Below are 17,480 nucleotides of genomic sequence, written 5' to 3' on the forward strand. Positions count from 1 at the left end.
TTTATACATATATATGTATAATCATTTTCTCATTATCTATAATCAGGTAAAATTTTTAGATAGAGTTTGGGATCTTCACCTTATCATCACTTGTCATCATTAATAAAATCAATTTTTCAATCTTATTATTTAATCACTCAATTATAAGTTATCATGGTAAGATCAACATGTATATCAATAGTCTGAATCTGATAAATCAACTAAAAAGTGAATCACTGGAGCCAATATCATCAGAGTGAAATATCATATGGATAGGCTAAAAGCCTCCTAAGAGTATAAAACTGTCGCATACGTCATCTGACGTACGGGCTATCAGCCCTCACCGGTGGAAGACATAATAAACACTGACCGAGGGCTACATCACGCCAACACGCCTCGGGTGTACGGTCAGACTCGGACCGCGGCCGCCGCGCTACCACAATAACATGTGGGCGGTCCAAGACTCTAGTATAGAGCTCTGGTATAAAGCTAGGCTCATAGTCTTCACTTTTTAATTCTTCATTTACTATCTTTATTATTTCACCTTTATGATTATATTCATCCATTTATCATGTTTATTCTCTTTTCATATTGAATGGTCAATCAAGGTAATATTTTCGTATCAAGTCTATTAATTTATCATTATAGGGTCCACAGATAAAAAGCTACAAGTATCAACAGATAGAGTATCAAAAGCATGAAGTATGAAAGGTCAAGCAAGTCAAAAGAGACAAGGTATCAACAGAAGAGAAATTCAGAATATTTCTTTAATTTTAAAAAAAACAACCCTTCCCATATCAATCCCTATATGAACCCACATGTGAACAAGAAATAATATTAATTATTTACCCTCCAATAATTTTAATATTTTAACCCATTTCGCTATTTATAATATCAGTTTAATCCCCATTTTGAAAACAATAATATAACTTATACATATTCCAATTTATATATTTATTCATGCACAAGGAAATAGACAAGAGTAGATGTATCCACCTTATATACAGCAAAATCTCCGAGTATCGGCAGGTCACCGTGCTCCACTCGAGCTCGGATCTACAAACACAATATCAAACATAACTTAAATAATCAAAATACTATCTAATAACAATAATGACCTAAAATCTACACATTAACTCTGATTCAAAATCAGTGAATTATTTTTATCTTGATACCTCGTACCACTTCGCATTCCTAGATACAACATCTGTTCTAATCTAGATATCCCTTCTAACTACACATCAATTTAACCCAAAAGCAACCTAAAATATACCTTCTAAGGGTTTTGTGTGGCTGCTGGAAATTAGGGCAGCAAATAAGGTTCTTCGTCGGCAACTCCGGCAAGCTGCGGCAAGCTCCGGCGAACAACGACGATGCTGCCAATAAAAGGACAGCAGCTAAGGCTGCTGTTGGAGGAAACAAAAGGAAACTAGGGCTGTTAGGGAAGATTGAACACAAAGAAGGCTACTGGGATAGTGAAGGGGCAAGGAAAAACTTTTTCCCCTTTCTCACCGGTGATCTCGGCGAGCTCCAGCGAAGGCCACAGCTAGCTCCGATGGCTGCTGTGGTTGGGTTAGAAAAGAGGGCAACAACTAGGGCTTTGCTTTCCCCTCTTTTCTGATGGTCCGGCGGCTCTGACACACTCCGAGGAGCTCCGACGATGCTGCCGAGAAGCAGAGAAGAGGAAGCAAAGGCTAGTGGTCGGAGAAAACAGTTTTGCCCTTGCTAGAGGAGGAGAAAAAGTGCTGGAGGAGAAGAAGAGGGCTGCTGTGCTTGAGAAGAAGAAGAGGGAGAGATTAGCTCGTTCATCGCCGCTAGAGAAGAGGAGGAGAAAGGGTTGCAAGTTTCGGTGGGGAAGCGGTGGAGAAGAGAAGAAAAGAGGAAGAGAAAAAAAGGGGGGTGTGGGGGAGGGCAGTGCACGTGGATGGCATGGGTGGATTTGATTTTTTTTTTTTTTTCAAATACTTAACATGTCTGATTGTTTATTGGAGGTATTTTGTCAATTAAAACTATGTTGTGAAATGTGCACATATGTTTGAGTGTTTTATTGGATGTATCTTATCGATTAAATTTGAGTTGTGATATGTGCAGATGTGTTCGGTGTAATATTTGAGGTATTTTATTGATTATATTTGATTTGTGGATGCACTTGTGTCTATTAGGCTTTGTTGGAAGTATTACGTTGATTATACTCTTGGCATAGGTGTATATATGCCATGTGAGGTTGTTTGAGGTGTATTGTCGATTATACCTATGTTGATATATGCACACGGGTTCGGTAGATATTGTTGGAGGTATCACACTGATTTATACCTGTGCTATGAGTGTGTTTGGTGTGTACAAATTGGAGGATTATGTCGATCATACATATGTTGTGTGAGCAAGTGTGCAGGTGTATTGTTGGTAGCAGCATGATGATTCTACTTATGTTGAATGCAGGATGTGGAATGTCTGCATTATGTCATTTGTTGGATTACCCTGTCAACCCATATTCTTATCAGTGAGTGACTCACTACGATGTTGATAGATTTGAGGATGAGTTTGATTTGATTGTTGGATTGTTATACCTTTGGCTGCCACAGTGATATGTGGTTGAGTGATCTCGTGCAGCCTCTAGTTGGATAGTCAGGTGTCTTGGTCACTTGTGGGATGTTTGTGGTGGAACATTGCTCCCACCTATTGTGGATTGCTTGTAGCGGAGTATTGCCCTATGTATATATTGTAGATACATATTACGGATTTGGTTGTGGTGGAGCGTTGCTCCCACATATTGAGAATTTTTCATTGCTCCCACATATGTGGTATTTTCAAAAAATAAAGAAATTTAGCCGAGGTTCGAACCGGAGACCTCACATTGGTGGATTTATTCTTTGGTGATTTATATTATTGGTGATTGGATTTCAGGTTTATTATCAGAGATCTTATGGTTAGGAATGTCTGTGATATGGACATTATGTGTCTTGGTTTTACCATTAGGGTTTGCGGAGCCTTAGATGTTTTCATGGACTCGATGATTGGGTATCCTTAGGATATTGGATCAGAATTCGTTATCGTTATTGACGACGTGGTGTTTTATTCCTGATCTGAGGTGATCACGTACACTATCTTCGCATAGTTCTAGAGATGTTTCGACTGAAACGTCTATATGTGAAGATCAGTAATGCGTATTTTGGTGGTTTTTTGTGAGATGTTTGAGACACACGGTCACCAGTAGGAGTATACCATGGTTCCACAGGAGAACGAGGTTGTTACCGTTGGGAGTAGACGGAGTCTATAGAAGAGGCTCGCAACTTCCTTGGTTTGGCTCGATATTTCCGAAGATACGTTGAGGGTTTCTCTCGGTTTGATATGTCACTTACACGCTTGACCAGGAAAGGCGTGAAGTTCACTTGAACTGAGGATTATGAGATCAGCTTCCAGGAGCTGAAGCGGAGACTAGTGTCAGCTCTGATTTTTGGTTTTTACCTTCTGAAGAGGACGGATTCGAGCTCTATACCGACGCATATCTACAGGGTTTGTGTGTTGTTTTAATGCAGCACGGCAGGGTAGTCTCCTACTTCTCGGCAGTTGAAGGAGCATGAGGAGAACTACCCAGTACATGACTTGTGGCTGGCTGCCATTATTTTGCCTTGAAGATTTGGCAGCAGCATCTGTTCGGTATTACATTTGAGATTTTCACTGATCATAAGAGTCTCAAATATATATTTTTACCCAGAAGAAATTTAATCTCCGACAAAGGAGATGGATGGAGTTCCTGAAGGATTGTGACTATACGATTGACTATCACCCGGGGAAAACTAATATGTTGCCGATACGCTTAGCAGGAAGTCCGGAGGGACTTTAGCTTGCCACCGAGTTGTGGTCATAGACTTGATTTAAGGTTTCTCCGATTTGGGTCTTGAGGGGTAAGGACAGACAGAGCAGGGTACTCTGGTTACCATGGTTGCTCAGTCGTTGATCAGGACGAGGATACGAGAGCCCTAGGCTGCTGATCAGTATTTGCAATTTATTTGCAGCCAGATAGCTTCCGGTAGCAGACCGAGTTCACACGAGACGAGGAGGGTGTTATACACTTCGAGGTAGATTATGCGTACTTCAGTCTCATCCGGTCTTATAGGAGTTACTTTCGGAGGCTCATCGCTCATGATTTGCTGTCCACCCAGGCGGTACCCGTATGTACCAAGATTTGAGGCGTTTCTATTGGTAGAATGGTATGAAGAAAGATATCGCGTAATTTGTAGCGAGAGGTTTTGTTTGTCAGTAGGTGAAGGTTGAGCACCAGAGACCTGCAGGATTATTTCAGCGGATTCCTATTCCTGAGTGGAAGTGGGGTCACATTACCATGGACTTTGTGATAGGGTTGCCGAGGACACGACGAGGACACGACGCGATTTGGGTAATCGTTGATCGATTAACCAAATCCGTGCACTTTTTAGCGATTCGGAGGACTGATCCCTGGATCGATTGGCAGATCTGTATTGTCGGGAGATTATCAGACTATATGGTGTTCCGTTGAGTATCATTTCGGATAGAGATCCACGGTTCACGTCTCGTTTCTGGCAGAGTCTGCAGCAGACCTTGAGCACACAGCTCCGTTTTAGTATAGCTTTCCATCCACAGACAGATGGACAGTCAGAGCGGACTATTCAGACTTTAGAGGATCTACTGTGGTCATGTGTTATGGATTTCGGAGGCAGTTGGGAGGACCATCTGCCGTTAGTAGAGTTTGCCTATAACAACAGCTTTTATTCGGCTATCCAGATGGCACCGTTTGAGGCATTGTATGGTAGACCTTGTCGGACATCCGTCCTCTGGGATGAGGTTGGAGAGGCCCAGTTGTTGGGACCTCATAGAGTTCAGCAGGATGCAGAGTTGGTCCGTACTATCAGACGGAGGATGTCAGAGGCGCTGGACCGCCAGAAGGGTCTTGCAGGCCGGAGTCGGAGACTCTTAGAGTTCTCTGCAGGCGACTATGTATTTCTGCGAGATTCACCCACGAAAGGGGTGAAGAGATTTGACTTCAGAGGTAAGCTAGCTCCGCGATACAATGGCCTTTTCCAGATCATGGAGAGGATTGGAGCGGTAGCTTATCGGCTGGCACTATCGCCGTCCTTGGCAGGTGTTCCCGACGTATGCCATGTATCTATGCAAAGGAGATACATATCTGACCCGACACATGTGCTGACAGATATCTCAGTTCTTGTTCAGCCTGACGTCATTTATGAGGAGATTCCGGTACGGATTTTAGACCGAAAAGAGCGTCAGTTGTGGAATAAGACTATCCAACTGGTTAAAGTCGGATGACAGCATCATTCGAATGAGGAGACTACTTGGGAGCTCGAGGATACGATCCGAGCTCGATACCCCCATCTTTTCACTTGAGGTATGTGATTTAATTTATCGTTCAGCATTTATACTCTATATCTGTTGTTAGTACTTGCTGATGGTAGATAACGAAATTTGGGGACCAAATTTTTATTAGTGGGGGAGAATGTAAAATATCGAAAATAGGCTAATATTAATAAGGAAATTTTTCAGAATTTTTGGAAATTTTTCGGAGCTCGTATGGACGAGTTTACGGGGATAAAAACAGAGTCAGGAAAAGCCTGTTTAGGCTATCATGTTTTAATGAGGAAAAGTTTTAATTTCTTTTCCCTTTTTCCTTTTTCTTTTTCTTGTTTTTTCACCGTTCCTTTTTCCCTCTCCCTCGCGCACCCGAGCCGCACTTCTTCCCCCGCCCGACGCGAACTCTCTGCCCTAACCGGAGCCGGCCCGGTGGTTCCTTCTTCCCCCTTCTCTTCATCTCCTCGCCAAGGACCATGCCCTAAACCTCCCTCGCGCCGACTTCCTCTCCCGATTCCTTTCTCTCCTCTACCGAGCCGGTTTGTGCCCTAGCCATCCCCGACTGCGCTGATCTCTTCTTCCTCCTTGTCCAAGCGCCGGCGACGCGCGAGCACAGCCGGACCGAGCCCTCTCTGCCCACTGACGCCGGCCGTTTGTCCTCAGCAAAGCAGTGCCGCACCCCTTGTGCCGATCGCCGCCGTGCCCTAGCTAGTAGCCGGCGTTGCAAGGAGCCGCACCTCTGCCCCTCACTGTCGCTGGCCATCAGGTACAGCCGAGCCTTAGTTGGTTTTGGAGGTAAGTTGTGTGGTGTGGAATTTAGGTTATGGCTTGATCTGTGTTAATGATCTCAGTTCTTGACCTTGCTTGGACCAGTCGGTGGATTTCTTCTATCTGTGTTGCTACTGTGCCCTAGTTCACCACTGACGGTGCCACTCTCTTCTTTACAGCAGAGTGGTGATCTTGTAGGTAAGGGAGTGCTGGATTGAAGTTGGAATAAAAATCTATCTTTAGTTGGAATTTTAATCTTTTCCTGTTATGTTCGATGAGGGATTACAGCTGGAAGGGGGTTTTTCTGGTGGGTTTTCTAGGTTTCCAGCAGCGACTCTGGCTATTGGGATCCGACAACAACGCTACTGGGGACTGACTTCATTGACCTATCTGGTTGTAAATTAACAGAAGAGGGTTGTGAGAAGTGAAGGAGCAGTAAGGTATGATGTAGAGATCTTGATACATTTTATATCTGATGTGGTCTACGAATCTAGCATTATTGCTTAATTAGATGATCATGTGAGTCTAGGTAAGGAACATGATTATGATACATGTTGATAAGGTTTATGTGATTTTGAATTAAGGTTTTGCCCTAATTTAGGGTTAAAGAATTTATTTAGCTATTTATAGGAATTTTAGCTAAATAAAAGTATAACTATTGGTATTATAGGACTTTGACGCGAGACGAGTATCTCGACGTCGTATTCAGACCAGATTTGGACTTTTCGATTGGAGACGGGTACTTTTGACTTATGTCATTTGATATACTTAGTAGTGAATATAACAAGTTACATTAATTATGTTCTTATTTATTCCGGTTAATCACTACCCGATAATTGTTACATAATTGATTGATTGTTTGTTTTGCATCTCATATATTCCTTACCTGTTGATACAGGCTTATAGGGGTAGTGATATACCATGCTTCACCATGTTCAGGACCTAGGCTTTTTTATACCTTCTGTGTACCTTTGATTTGAGTTGATTCGTTGACCTATGATACACTTTTATATATCTATGGATTAGGTCAGGATATTTTGTTGTTAGTGTCATACACCATTTGCATGATTGCATGCTGTGCGAAAATCCGCTCCATTATTGTTGAGCACATTGCCAGTTACATGGATCTGCACACACCACCACTCATGGGTTAGTGGTCGATTCAGGCAGAGTGTGTTGCAGCAGGGACTCTGTTAGGCACCGTTGGTCCGCTCATGGGTAGTGTGACACAACGTGTTATCCGGCAAGGATTCCTCCCCGTCATTGTGTACCGGGAGTTGAGAGCATTGCGCTCCCCCATTTATGATTTGGGGTAGGAGGATAGGTGTACTCCGACAGCATCCCGTCCACTCGGTCACTCATCAGGAGTAGTGACGACAGAGTGCACGGTTGTCACAGCCCTACCCACTCGGCCTCACTATTGGGTGTGAGATGATCGACTGGCGTCAGGGGTGACCAGGACGCATCATTAGCATCATATGCATGATGCATTTATTGCTTGTGTTTGTGTTTGCTGCATTTATATGCTGCATATTGTTTGGATACCTATGTTTGACATGCATACAGGATTTCTATACCACTCGGATTGTTTGACCTTATACTCAGGTCCTGGTTAGTACAGTTTCTCTCCTGTTTACTTCAGTTGCATATTTATATTTCTTATATCAGGAGACTGTACGCATGATTAGTGCTAGGTGTTATTTCCCTACTTTGTATATCAGTTGTACCTGCTGAGTGTTGGACTCACCCCGCCTCCATTGTTGTTATATTTTCAGGTTGAGGCTGTCCGGAGCAGTTCTAGTCGCTAGTCCCCACTGCACGTAGTGCTAGACCTCTGCTGATCATGAGATGTTATTTTAGTTTTCTTTATCGGACTATGTTCTTAGTCTTGTATTGGTTTTATTTATGGATCTTGTATGGATTCTTATCGTTTGATGGATTTTTGGTATGGTTTGGATATGTTTTACTTCACGCCTGCCTGAACGGCAGAAGAGGTAAGTTTGTCGGATTGGTGTTTTACGAGTGTAGTTGAGTAGGGTGGTTTTCGAGTCAGAGTATTACTGTTTTGTTTGATTATATATAACTGCGTGGATGTTTGTGTGGTTGTGTTATATTTATTGTTATTATTCCAACCGCATGTGGCTGAGGTATAGAGATATGTAGAAAGTTTCATATTGTCCGCCGTACAGGGGAGATGTTGTCGAAATTTCTTCGGACAGGGACTCCTCCGGGGCGTGACAAACCCCGTAGGAAGGAACCTTTACTGGGTTCCAAAATCTGTACTTGATTAATTTTGCAGTGATAAAATTAAACTTTGAGTTTCTTTATGGAAGCTTTGTCTAAGAAAGTGGTTGTTGCTCCAATAACCAAGAAGGCCTAGTGCCTCGCCACGACCTGGAAGCCGAAATATCGAAATAAAAATATTTAATTAACCTTCTGATAAAAGCATTAATATTAGAATTAACATAAAAATAAAAATGTTTAACTGGACTTCGGTCGGTTGTTAGGTCTCATAGACCCAACCAGACTTCTCGCTAGATATCGGGCCTCGCAGACCTATCTGGACTTCCCACAAGCTATCGGTTCCCGCGGACCTAACTACATTTCAGCCTGGTATCAAGTCCTTCAGACCAGCCAATTCCTACATACTTGGTAGAAAAGTTAGACAATAGAACATCTAACTTTAACATATTTGTCATACATCAAAACTAAATTATTAGTGCAACATGCACCAACACAAACAAACTTAAATTGAGAGCTCAATAACATCTAAACGAACTAAGATTTAACCAAACTCAAATCAAATTTGAACCAAACTCAAGTCAAGCTTGAATTGAGAGCTCGATAATATCTAAATGAACCAAGCTTAAGTCAAACTTCAAACAAACTAAAGCTCATAAAAAATAAATCAAGTCAAGCTTGAACAATTATTTCATAAGCTTGGTTCATTTTAGGCTCGGCTCGACTACCTTATCAAATAAGCTTGAACACTCCAAGTTCAGTTCGACTCATTTATAGTCTTAATCATAGAGTCAGGCCTCGGCTAATGCTCAGACAGATTTAGTTTTTGTGTGTGAAGACTCCGTTGCTACCCAAAGCCCATTCTCGACTTCCACTAGGTTGGGCGATGGCCTTCAATTTCTTGATTTCCTTCCGCTGTTTTTTCTTCCCCGACTCTAACCCTTTGACTTGGGTTTCAAGGGAGTTGACCTGCATTCGCAACTGACTCACTTCATACTTGACCTCAATGTCATCTGACTTCCCGTCAGTTATAATTTCTCTCAGTCATCGGATTTTAGATAACGCTGGGGTAAGGTCATCCTCTAGTTCCTTTAATCGGGTAAGCCTCCCTTGTGACAGGGAAGCTGAGCCTCCAGCTTAACTATCCGAACTCGCATCTCGCTGCATTTCAGGGAATTGCTAGCTAAAGACTACTAGTCTGGACATATGGTCAGCACATGTCATTAGGAGATCTTTAGCTAGAGCCCTGAAGGAGGGTTAATTCGATCCTGCCTGTACAGGCACTGTCCCAACCTCTCACATTGGGATAATGGGATCTACACTTAAGTAGTGAGTCCCACCACCTCATTGTGAGAGATTGGGGCAGTATCTGTACAGACTGAATGAAAATTACCCTGAAGGAGATGCTCGCCACTGCCGCTTCATCGTTCTCACATCAGTTAGCCACAGGGCAGTGAGAGTCAACTCCAATTGAAAGTCTTTTGGAGCTTCCTACACCAATTGGAGTGGCGCCTTTATCCAAGGTAGGAAGAGAACACCTAGCAGGTGTATCATCTTGGCAAACCAAGGGAGCAAGCCCTGAGAGAGGGCGCGACAAACTGGCCCTCGGATCGTGTGGCCAGTGGCAGGAAGTCGGGATTATTGCCTCAATCAAGATAGAACTAATTGGATGTGACAAACTGGCCCCTGCCAGATCTTCATTCTCAATGGTGAAGGGCCACTAAGGGACCTAATTCTCACTCGAGAATTTTGTGAGTGAAGAGGGGAGGTGCAATCTCGAGCTGGGGATGGAGAAGATCTGTGATCAACTCTTAGCGATTAGCGCCTTTTCCTGATTATTCCCAAGGGGGACCCAAATTCCCTTAATGGTGTCAATTCGACATTAACTGATACTTGGGGTAGCCTCCACCAAAGTTGGTGTTGTGTTGGATGTTGTCTATTCATTGACTTCCTCTTTGGTCAAATCAATAATTTGGACACCACGGGACTCCAATTCAATGTCTATCAGCCTTGTCATCTTATCGAAAGCAGCCTTCAACATGGTTGAGTTTGCAAAAGGGGGATATGTTTTCAATTAGAAATCAAAGGTAGCAAAAGGGGATATGTTTTTCAGTTAGAAATCAAAGTTAAAGAAGAGAAAAAAGATTACCAAAAGAAAGTTGAAGGAGAATTGGAATGGGGTTCAGTCCAAACATGTGAAGCAAGTAAGAAAGTGTTGTCAAACTTCAAGTCTTATAGTTACTCAGTGCACAAAAATAGCCTCACATCAAATAATTATCCTTTACAGAAGGAGGGGCAGGCAAATCACGCTGCCACTGAGTTGGTCAAGATATCGGACTCGGAAGCCGGATGAAAAAAAAATTGTGGCTTCCACCCCTTATGGGATGATGGGAGACTCTTAGCTTGATGAAACCATGACCTACCCGGGAGGAGAAGAAGAATACTTCATCCTCCATCTTCTTGGGATAAAAGAAATAATGGAAAAATGAGCAATCATGGGGATTTGATGCAGGTGGAATAGAATAATCACTCTAGTTAAGATTTGGAAAGAGTTTGGTCCGAGTTGAGACAATGGAATACGAAAATATTAAAACACTTTAGTGAAAAAGGAAGAATTGGAAAAACGCAACTCATTCAATAGATGAGTCCTAAAGAAGGGCATACACCCTAGGGAAGGATGAACCGGACGATCATTCCCATTAGGAAGTATTAGGTCATGGTCGGCCAGAATCCCAAAGGGGATCCTTAATTAGTCTATAACCTACGAGAACGTGTACCTAGGGGATCGTTGTCGGTATGATTGGTGTCGAAATATGATCGGATCTGAACAGGATTTCCTCTACTATCGATCTAAGCTCACGCTCAGATCCAGCCGAATTCTGACAATAGTGAACTGGGAGCGATGAGTGAGATACAAAGACATGGAATATTTGAGATAGAGAATCCGATCTATGGAGATTAGTAGGAGAGGTTCACAGAGTCCCAACCCATAAGTGACAATTAACATGTTTTTAAGCGAGGAAGGTGGTCCCAAGAAGGAAATAAGGACCATCAGATCAAGAATTTGTGATCTGAATCTAGAAAATTTGTGTGATTATATAGATGGACGGTGAGGATCTATCAGAGGAAGACATAAAAAAAATTAATAAAAACATCATGATCGGGGATCAAATACGAGACGCTCGTATAACAGATAGGATAACTCACCACTATACTATGACGAATTTGATACAAGGTGTATAGACAGGAACATTCTTTACATTATTAGAATATTGATTATAAATATAATTTTTTATTTTTCATGTTTAATACTTATAAATAATATGAATTTTAAAATTTAATAAGATATTAAAATATTCTACACGAATAATATTATAGATAAGCATGTATATTTCATTTTATTTATCTAAATAAAAAACCAACTAATCCAGATTATAATTATAATTGGAATAAGTTTTTTAAAAAATATTATTTATGAATTAAAAAACAAGTATTAATAATCGATGTAATGTTAAATAAATAAAATCAGCTCTGAATACAAACTTATTTATGACTATTTTAATCATTTAAAAATTATATTAATGATGGACGAGTCAAAAAAAAAATTATCAGGATTAACACCACTCCTTTATACATTCAAATCTGCTATTTAGTAGTTAGGATCTTAACTAATTAATGTAACATCTAGTAGAAGGTATACTTATTCCAAACATTCTTAGGTTATACGAAGATAAATTATAATCTTAACTTATAGTCAACGGTCAAATATCTACAGGTTTCAATATGTACCAGTTGGAAATAAATCCATGATTAATATAGCATCCTTGAAATATATTATAATAATAAGACATAATATTGATGATAATGTTTTTTTTATATTACATTGAATATAAAATGAATGTTTTATTAATAATAAGGGCAATTTAAGATTAAATCTCTTCAATAAATCCAATTATAATTAATCGGCTATTTATTAAACAATCATAAAAATGAGGAAATCTTTACGAATTTACCATAATTTTTTTTTTCAAATGGGGCGTACAATCAAATGATGCTAGACTTTTTGATCACCCGCTGCAAGTGCTTCCCGATTTTCTTGGACCGATGGAAAATTTAAAATCCTCACGGCCAAGATTTAATTTAGATTATTATTATTATTATTATTATTATTATTATTATTATTATTATATATATATATATATATATATATATATATATATATATATATATATATATATATATATATATATGAGGAAATCTTAATTTTTCAAATTTTATACGCAATTGAAACTTAAATTACAATTTAGATTCTAATTTAAATACAATTTAGACTGATGAAAAAATATTCAATAAACCACATACACATTTTATATTAAAATCTGAATTTTTAAAACAATTTAATATAGTGGAAAATTACTTTTTAAAAGAAATAAATATGTTATAAAAACTTCATATTTCTAGTTTTTTTCAAAAAAAAAAATCCTTTTCAAAGCCAAAAATTGAAAATTTAAAGCTTTATTATTTATATGGTTCTTGATTATATTAATACAACGGATCTCAAATAATTAAATAGACAATTTATTTAACGAATTAAAAAATGCATAAATTAAACCTTTTTTCAGAATCGTATGATCAACTTATGTAACGTGAGAGATACAACAATTTATGAATGATCAAGAAAAAAACCAAGAAGCAAAAGTTGTGTCTAACAAGAAGTCTAATTCTTAAGCACACATTACATGCATTACATTAATCAAGAAAATACTCATGGAAATAAAAGTGTAATCAATCAATCTCATAAGAACGAAGTTGGTGCAAAAAGCCTTCCCCTCCTTGCTCAACTGGATTAGATGAAAGATTGGGACATCTTCTGATCACCAACCGCCAGAGAGACCTTGAACCTTCCAACCCCTCTACTAGTCTCAACTCATGGCAATCGGTAATAGTTAAACGCTCAAGCCGGCTCAAGCAGAGAAAAAGTCCTCTTGGAAGAGATTGTACGTGGCGGCAGTTGGCAATTTCAAATTCAGTGAGTGAGGTCAAATTGTAGAGGTTGCCAAGCAACAATTTGTCAAGATCACCACAGTCGTCCAATTTTAAAATTTTGATTGATGGAGGAAGGAGGGCGGCTTCCTCTTCTAGTGTCAGGCTAAGCTTGGGGCAAGCTCTTATCCATAATTCCTTGAGCGAAGTGAAGTTTTCAAATCTCTTGAGAGGCATCCGCATGAGTTCATTACATGTTTCTATATGAATGACTTCGATATTTGATAGATTCTGCGACAACAACCCTTCTTCTAAGCTTGTCAAATTGTTGCACTCACTGATTCGTAAGTCTGAGAGAGATGATGTCGTTTGATTGCCTCCGCTTCCATTTGATAGCTCTGTTAACCCAACTTCTTCTAGTGTTAAATGTGTAAGTGAAGGTGGGAGAGGAGGTAACCTCTCGAGCTTAGGGCATCCATAGATTACAAGTCTTTGTAAGCTTGGAAATAGCTCGCTGCCGTCAATCCAACACCACCCTTCACATGCCGGCATGTTGCTGATCGAGAAACTTTCCAAGCTAAGAAAACACTTGGATATAGCTTCAGTGCTAAAGAACCCATGATCTATCTGTTTTACTGCAGATATATTTACAATGTCAAGAAGCTTAAGACATGGAAGTCGTCCAAGATTACTAGGAAGCTCCTCAAGTGCCTCCAGGTCACGCAGTACTAGCGTCTCTACCCTTGGAAGTAGTACATTTTCTGTAGCACCATAGAAAGAAAAATCAATATGTTTTAACATAGACATCCCGCACATGCATAGAGACTTGAGACATGCAAGTGAACCAAAATAAGGGAGCTCCTCTAAAACTGGCAAGTCCATCAGTTCCAGCACTTCTAGCACAGGGAACAAATCATTTTCTGTGGCATGAACTGATGCAAAACCAATGTGTCTCAACAACTGCATTCCTATCATGCGAAGAATCCTGAGACGTGGAAAATGTCCTAAATAAGAGAACTCTTCCAGCACATCCATGTGCATCAACTCCAACTCTTCTAGCATAGGAAACAAGGAATTTTCTATGGCACCGGATGCTGCAAAATCAATGTCTCTCAACAACGGCATTCCTATCATGAGAAGAATCCTGAGATGTGGAAAATGCCCTAGAGTGGAGATATCTTCCAACGCATGCATGTCTCTCAACTCCAACTCTTCTAGCATAGGAAACAAGGAATTTTCTATGGCACCGGATGCCGTAAAATCTATGTGTTTCAATGATTTTATTTCTATCATTCGAACAACCCTCAGACAAGGAAATCGTCCAAGATTGGGTAATTCTTCCGATGCATTCATGTTCCACATCTGTAGCTCTTCTAGCATAGGAAATAGTTTGCTCTCTCTAGAGCCACATACCTCAAAACATGATTTCAAGAACCACATGCCCTCTATGTTGAAGACCTTGAGGTGCGGCAGCAATGCAGTGCAGGAAATATCTTTCCAACTCTCACAGTAACTCAACTCAAGTCTTTCCAAGTCGGATAACTCCTCCTTTTTCATCCAGCTGGGTGATCTGGCACCACAATACCTCCTGATATCTAATCGTTTTAGTGACTCATGTGGTTGGAGTCCTTCAAGTACCTCCTCCACGGCAACTAACTTGTTCTCCAACTCGGGATCAAATCCCCATTCCAACTCTAGAGCATCAAGGTACTCTTTGTACTTCATTTGAGCCTTTTCAGCCTCTTCTTTACTTCCAACATTCTCCAAATTAGTAATTTTGAGTTTTCCATGAAGCTGCTGCAAACCACTTAGCTCTGTGATCATGAATCCAACTTCCTTTCGCACTTGGAGTTCAGACAATTCTTGCAGAGAGGTTAGCCTCCCTATCATTTTTATCTTTACAACTATTTCATTTTCAACATCAAGATGCCTCAAGTTAATCAGCTGACTTATATCTTCTGGAAGAGAGATTAGTGAGTTGCAGCTTGCTTCCAGTGTTTGCAAATTGTAGAGTTCACACAGTGATTCAGGCAATTTTTTTATTTTATTGTAAGAAATGTCCAAGTACCGGAGATGTACCAATTCACCAACACTCGTAGGCAGCATCTGCAAGCCACAATCACACAAAACCAATACACGAATGCTTCTTAATTTTTCAATAAAGTTAACGGATGGTGACTTAAGATGTTGGCAGAATAGAGAATGCAATTTCTTGAATCTAGACCTCAAATCTTTTGTCTCTACTAACTTTGTTTCAACTGCTAGATGACGGAGGGTAGTTGATATCTTATTGGACTTGCCATTATCCATCCTACTTGTTTCGTCCACAGAAACCAACTGTGTTAGATCATGTATGAGGTCATGCATCACGTAATAATGCCTCCCAAATGTTGCTTCTTGTTGAAACAAAGACATGTTGACCAACTCATGAAAGTACTTACTTGCTACGTCTTCCATCCTCTGATTTCCTTGAGCTACAACGAACCCTTCGGCCATCCACATTCTTGTTAATTCAATTTCAGAAAACATGTAATTCTTTTGAAAGAGAGAACAGAAGGCAAAACACCGCTTGAGAGGTGGATTAAGATATTGATAGCTCAGTTGTAGGACTGGAATAATATCATTTTTATTCTGTTGCAATTCCCATATCTCGCTCTTCATTATACTTCTCCAGTGGCGTGGGTTCATGTTGGATCCTAATAAGTTTCCCACTGTTTTTGCTGCTAGTGGCAAGCCCTTCAACTTCAAAGCTATACTTCTCCCGATGTCCGCAAGTTCTGGGTGCTCCTCAGGTTTGGAAGAACCAAATGCGCATTGCTTGAACAGCTCCCAATAAGATATTTCATCTAAACTGCCAAGAACAATCGCCTCCACTGTACCAATTTTGTCAGCAATGCTCTTGCTCCGAGTTGTCACTATGACCTTGCTTCCTGCAGCAGCATACATGAATGGCGCACACAATTTTCTCCACTCCTCCTTGTCTTCATTCCAGACATCGTCGAGGACTAACAGAATCATCTTAGATGCAATTTCCCTTTTTAGAATGTTTTGGAGAACATCTAACTTCATTTGTGAAGCATGTTCAGTCTCGGTTACAGACTCGATCATCTCCTTGGTGAGTCTTTGCACATTAAAATTCTCGGACACACAAATCCAAATCTTGAGGGCGAAATGGTTCTGAATCTCTTCGTCTTTGTAAACAAGCTGAGCCAGAGTAGTCTTCCCAACACCTCCTATTCCGACAAGAGGTATGACCGAGAAGCTACTGCCGTTGTCACTTGCGGATGCTGACTCGTCTGTTGATCTTAGTAATTGCTCTATTATTCTCTTTTGCTCTTCCTCTCTGCCAAACACTTTGCTGATCAAGAAAGAGCTTGTTTCTCGTGTGGCCGACGCCAAATCAGATTGATATTGCCCATCAGATGCATCCACTTGTAATGATTGGCACATTTCCTTCATGTCAGCATAAATATCATCCAACGTTTTCTGAATCTTGTTCAGTCTTTTGACAGAGTCACTGAACAATTTAGTTTTGGCGTTCCTAATAGCTCTAGAAAATTGTGTAAGAACCTTGTGACTTGCCTCTTCTTTAATCTTTTGCTTCATGCCATGAAACCTCAGTTCATCGAGGAAGTCTTCGGCGTCGTAAGCGGCATCTTGGAGTTGCTTCATCATCTCGACTAACCTTGCGTCCCTGCTCCATCTCATCGCTGCCTTGTCGACGATCGTGTGGATGTTAAGCAGCGATCTTTGTAGCTTTTGCAGGTCATTGTCCTGAAGCCCGTACAGCTTTCCTCTCAGCGACGATGTCCACACACTGTCGACAAGCATCTTGATGACAGGCTGCGCTAGCCATCCTCCGACTGCCAGTGCTGCTGCACCCTCCATTGGATGTATTTTTGAGAAGAAGAAAAAGAACAGAAACCTATTTCACGAAGCCGATCCGCAATTCACAAGAGAGAATGCGAAACAAAAAAAGATCTTTGCTATTCCGTTGACTTTTAAAGAACCATTATTCCTTACGCCATTTCTGAATTAAGAAATAGAGGAGTTGACTTTTTTACACGAAGTATAGATGACAATTTGCTCGGGGTAATTTACCAAAGGACGCACATACACATTTAAACTACATAGAGATTTAAATTTATCAAAAGGTTATATTTTAT

At 40.4% G+C, this 17,480-nt stretch overlaps 1 protein-coding gene across 1 annotated transcript; it reads right to left on the reverse strand.

The window, feature by feature from the left end:
* Positions 1-13,116: 13,116 nt before the first annotated feature.
* Positions 13,117-17,202, reverse strand: LOC122031595 (putative disease resistance protein RGA1). Its single transcript, XM_042590692.1, has one exon. It carries the CDS (start codon positions 17,200-17,202, stop codon positions 13,117-13,119), a length of 4,086 nt encoding a protein of 1,361 aa, XP_042446626.1.
* Between the last annotated feature and the right edge of the window lie 278 nt (positions 17,203-17,480).

This window comes from Zingiber officinale, chromosome 11A (assembly GCF_018446385.1).
Source record: "Zingiber officinale cultivar Zhangliang chromosome 11A, Zo_v1.1, whole genome shotgun sequence".
NCBI lineage: Eukaryota > Viridiplantae > Streptophyta > Magnoliopsida > Zingiberales > Zingiberaceae > Zingiber > Zingiber officinale.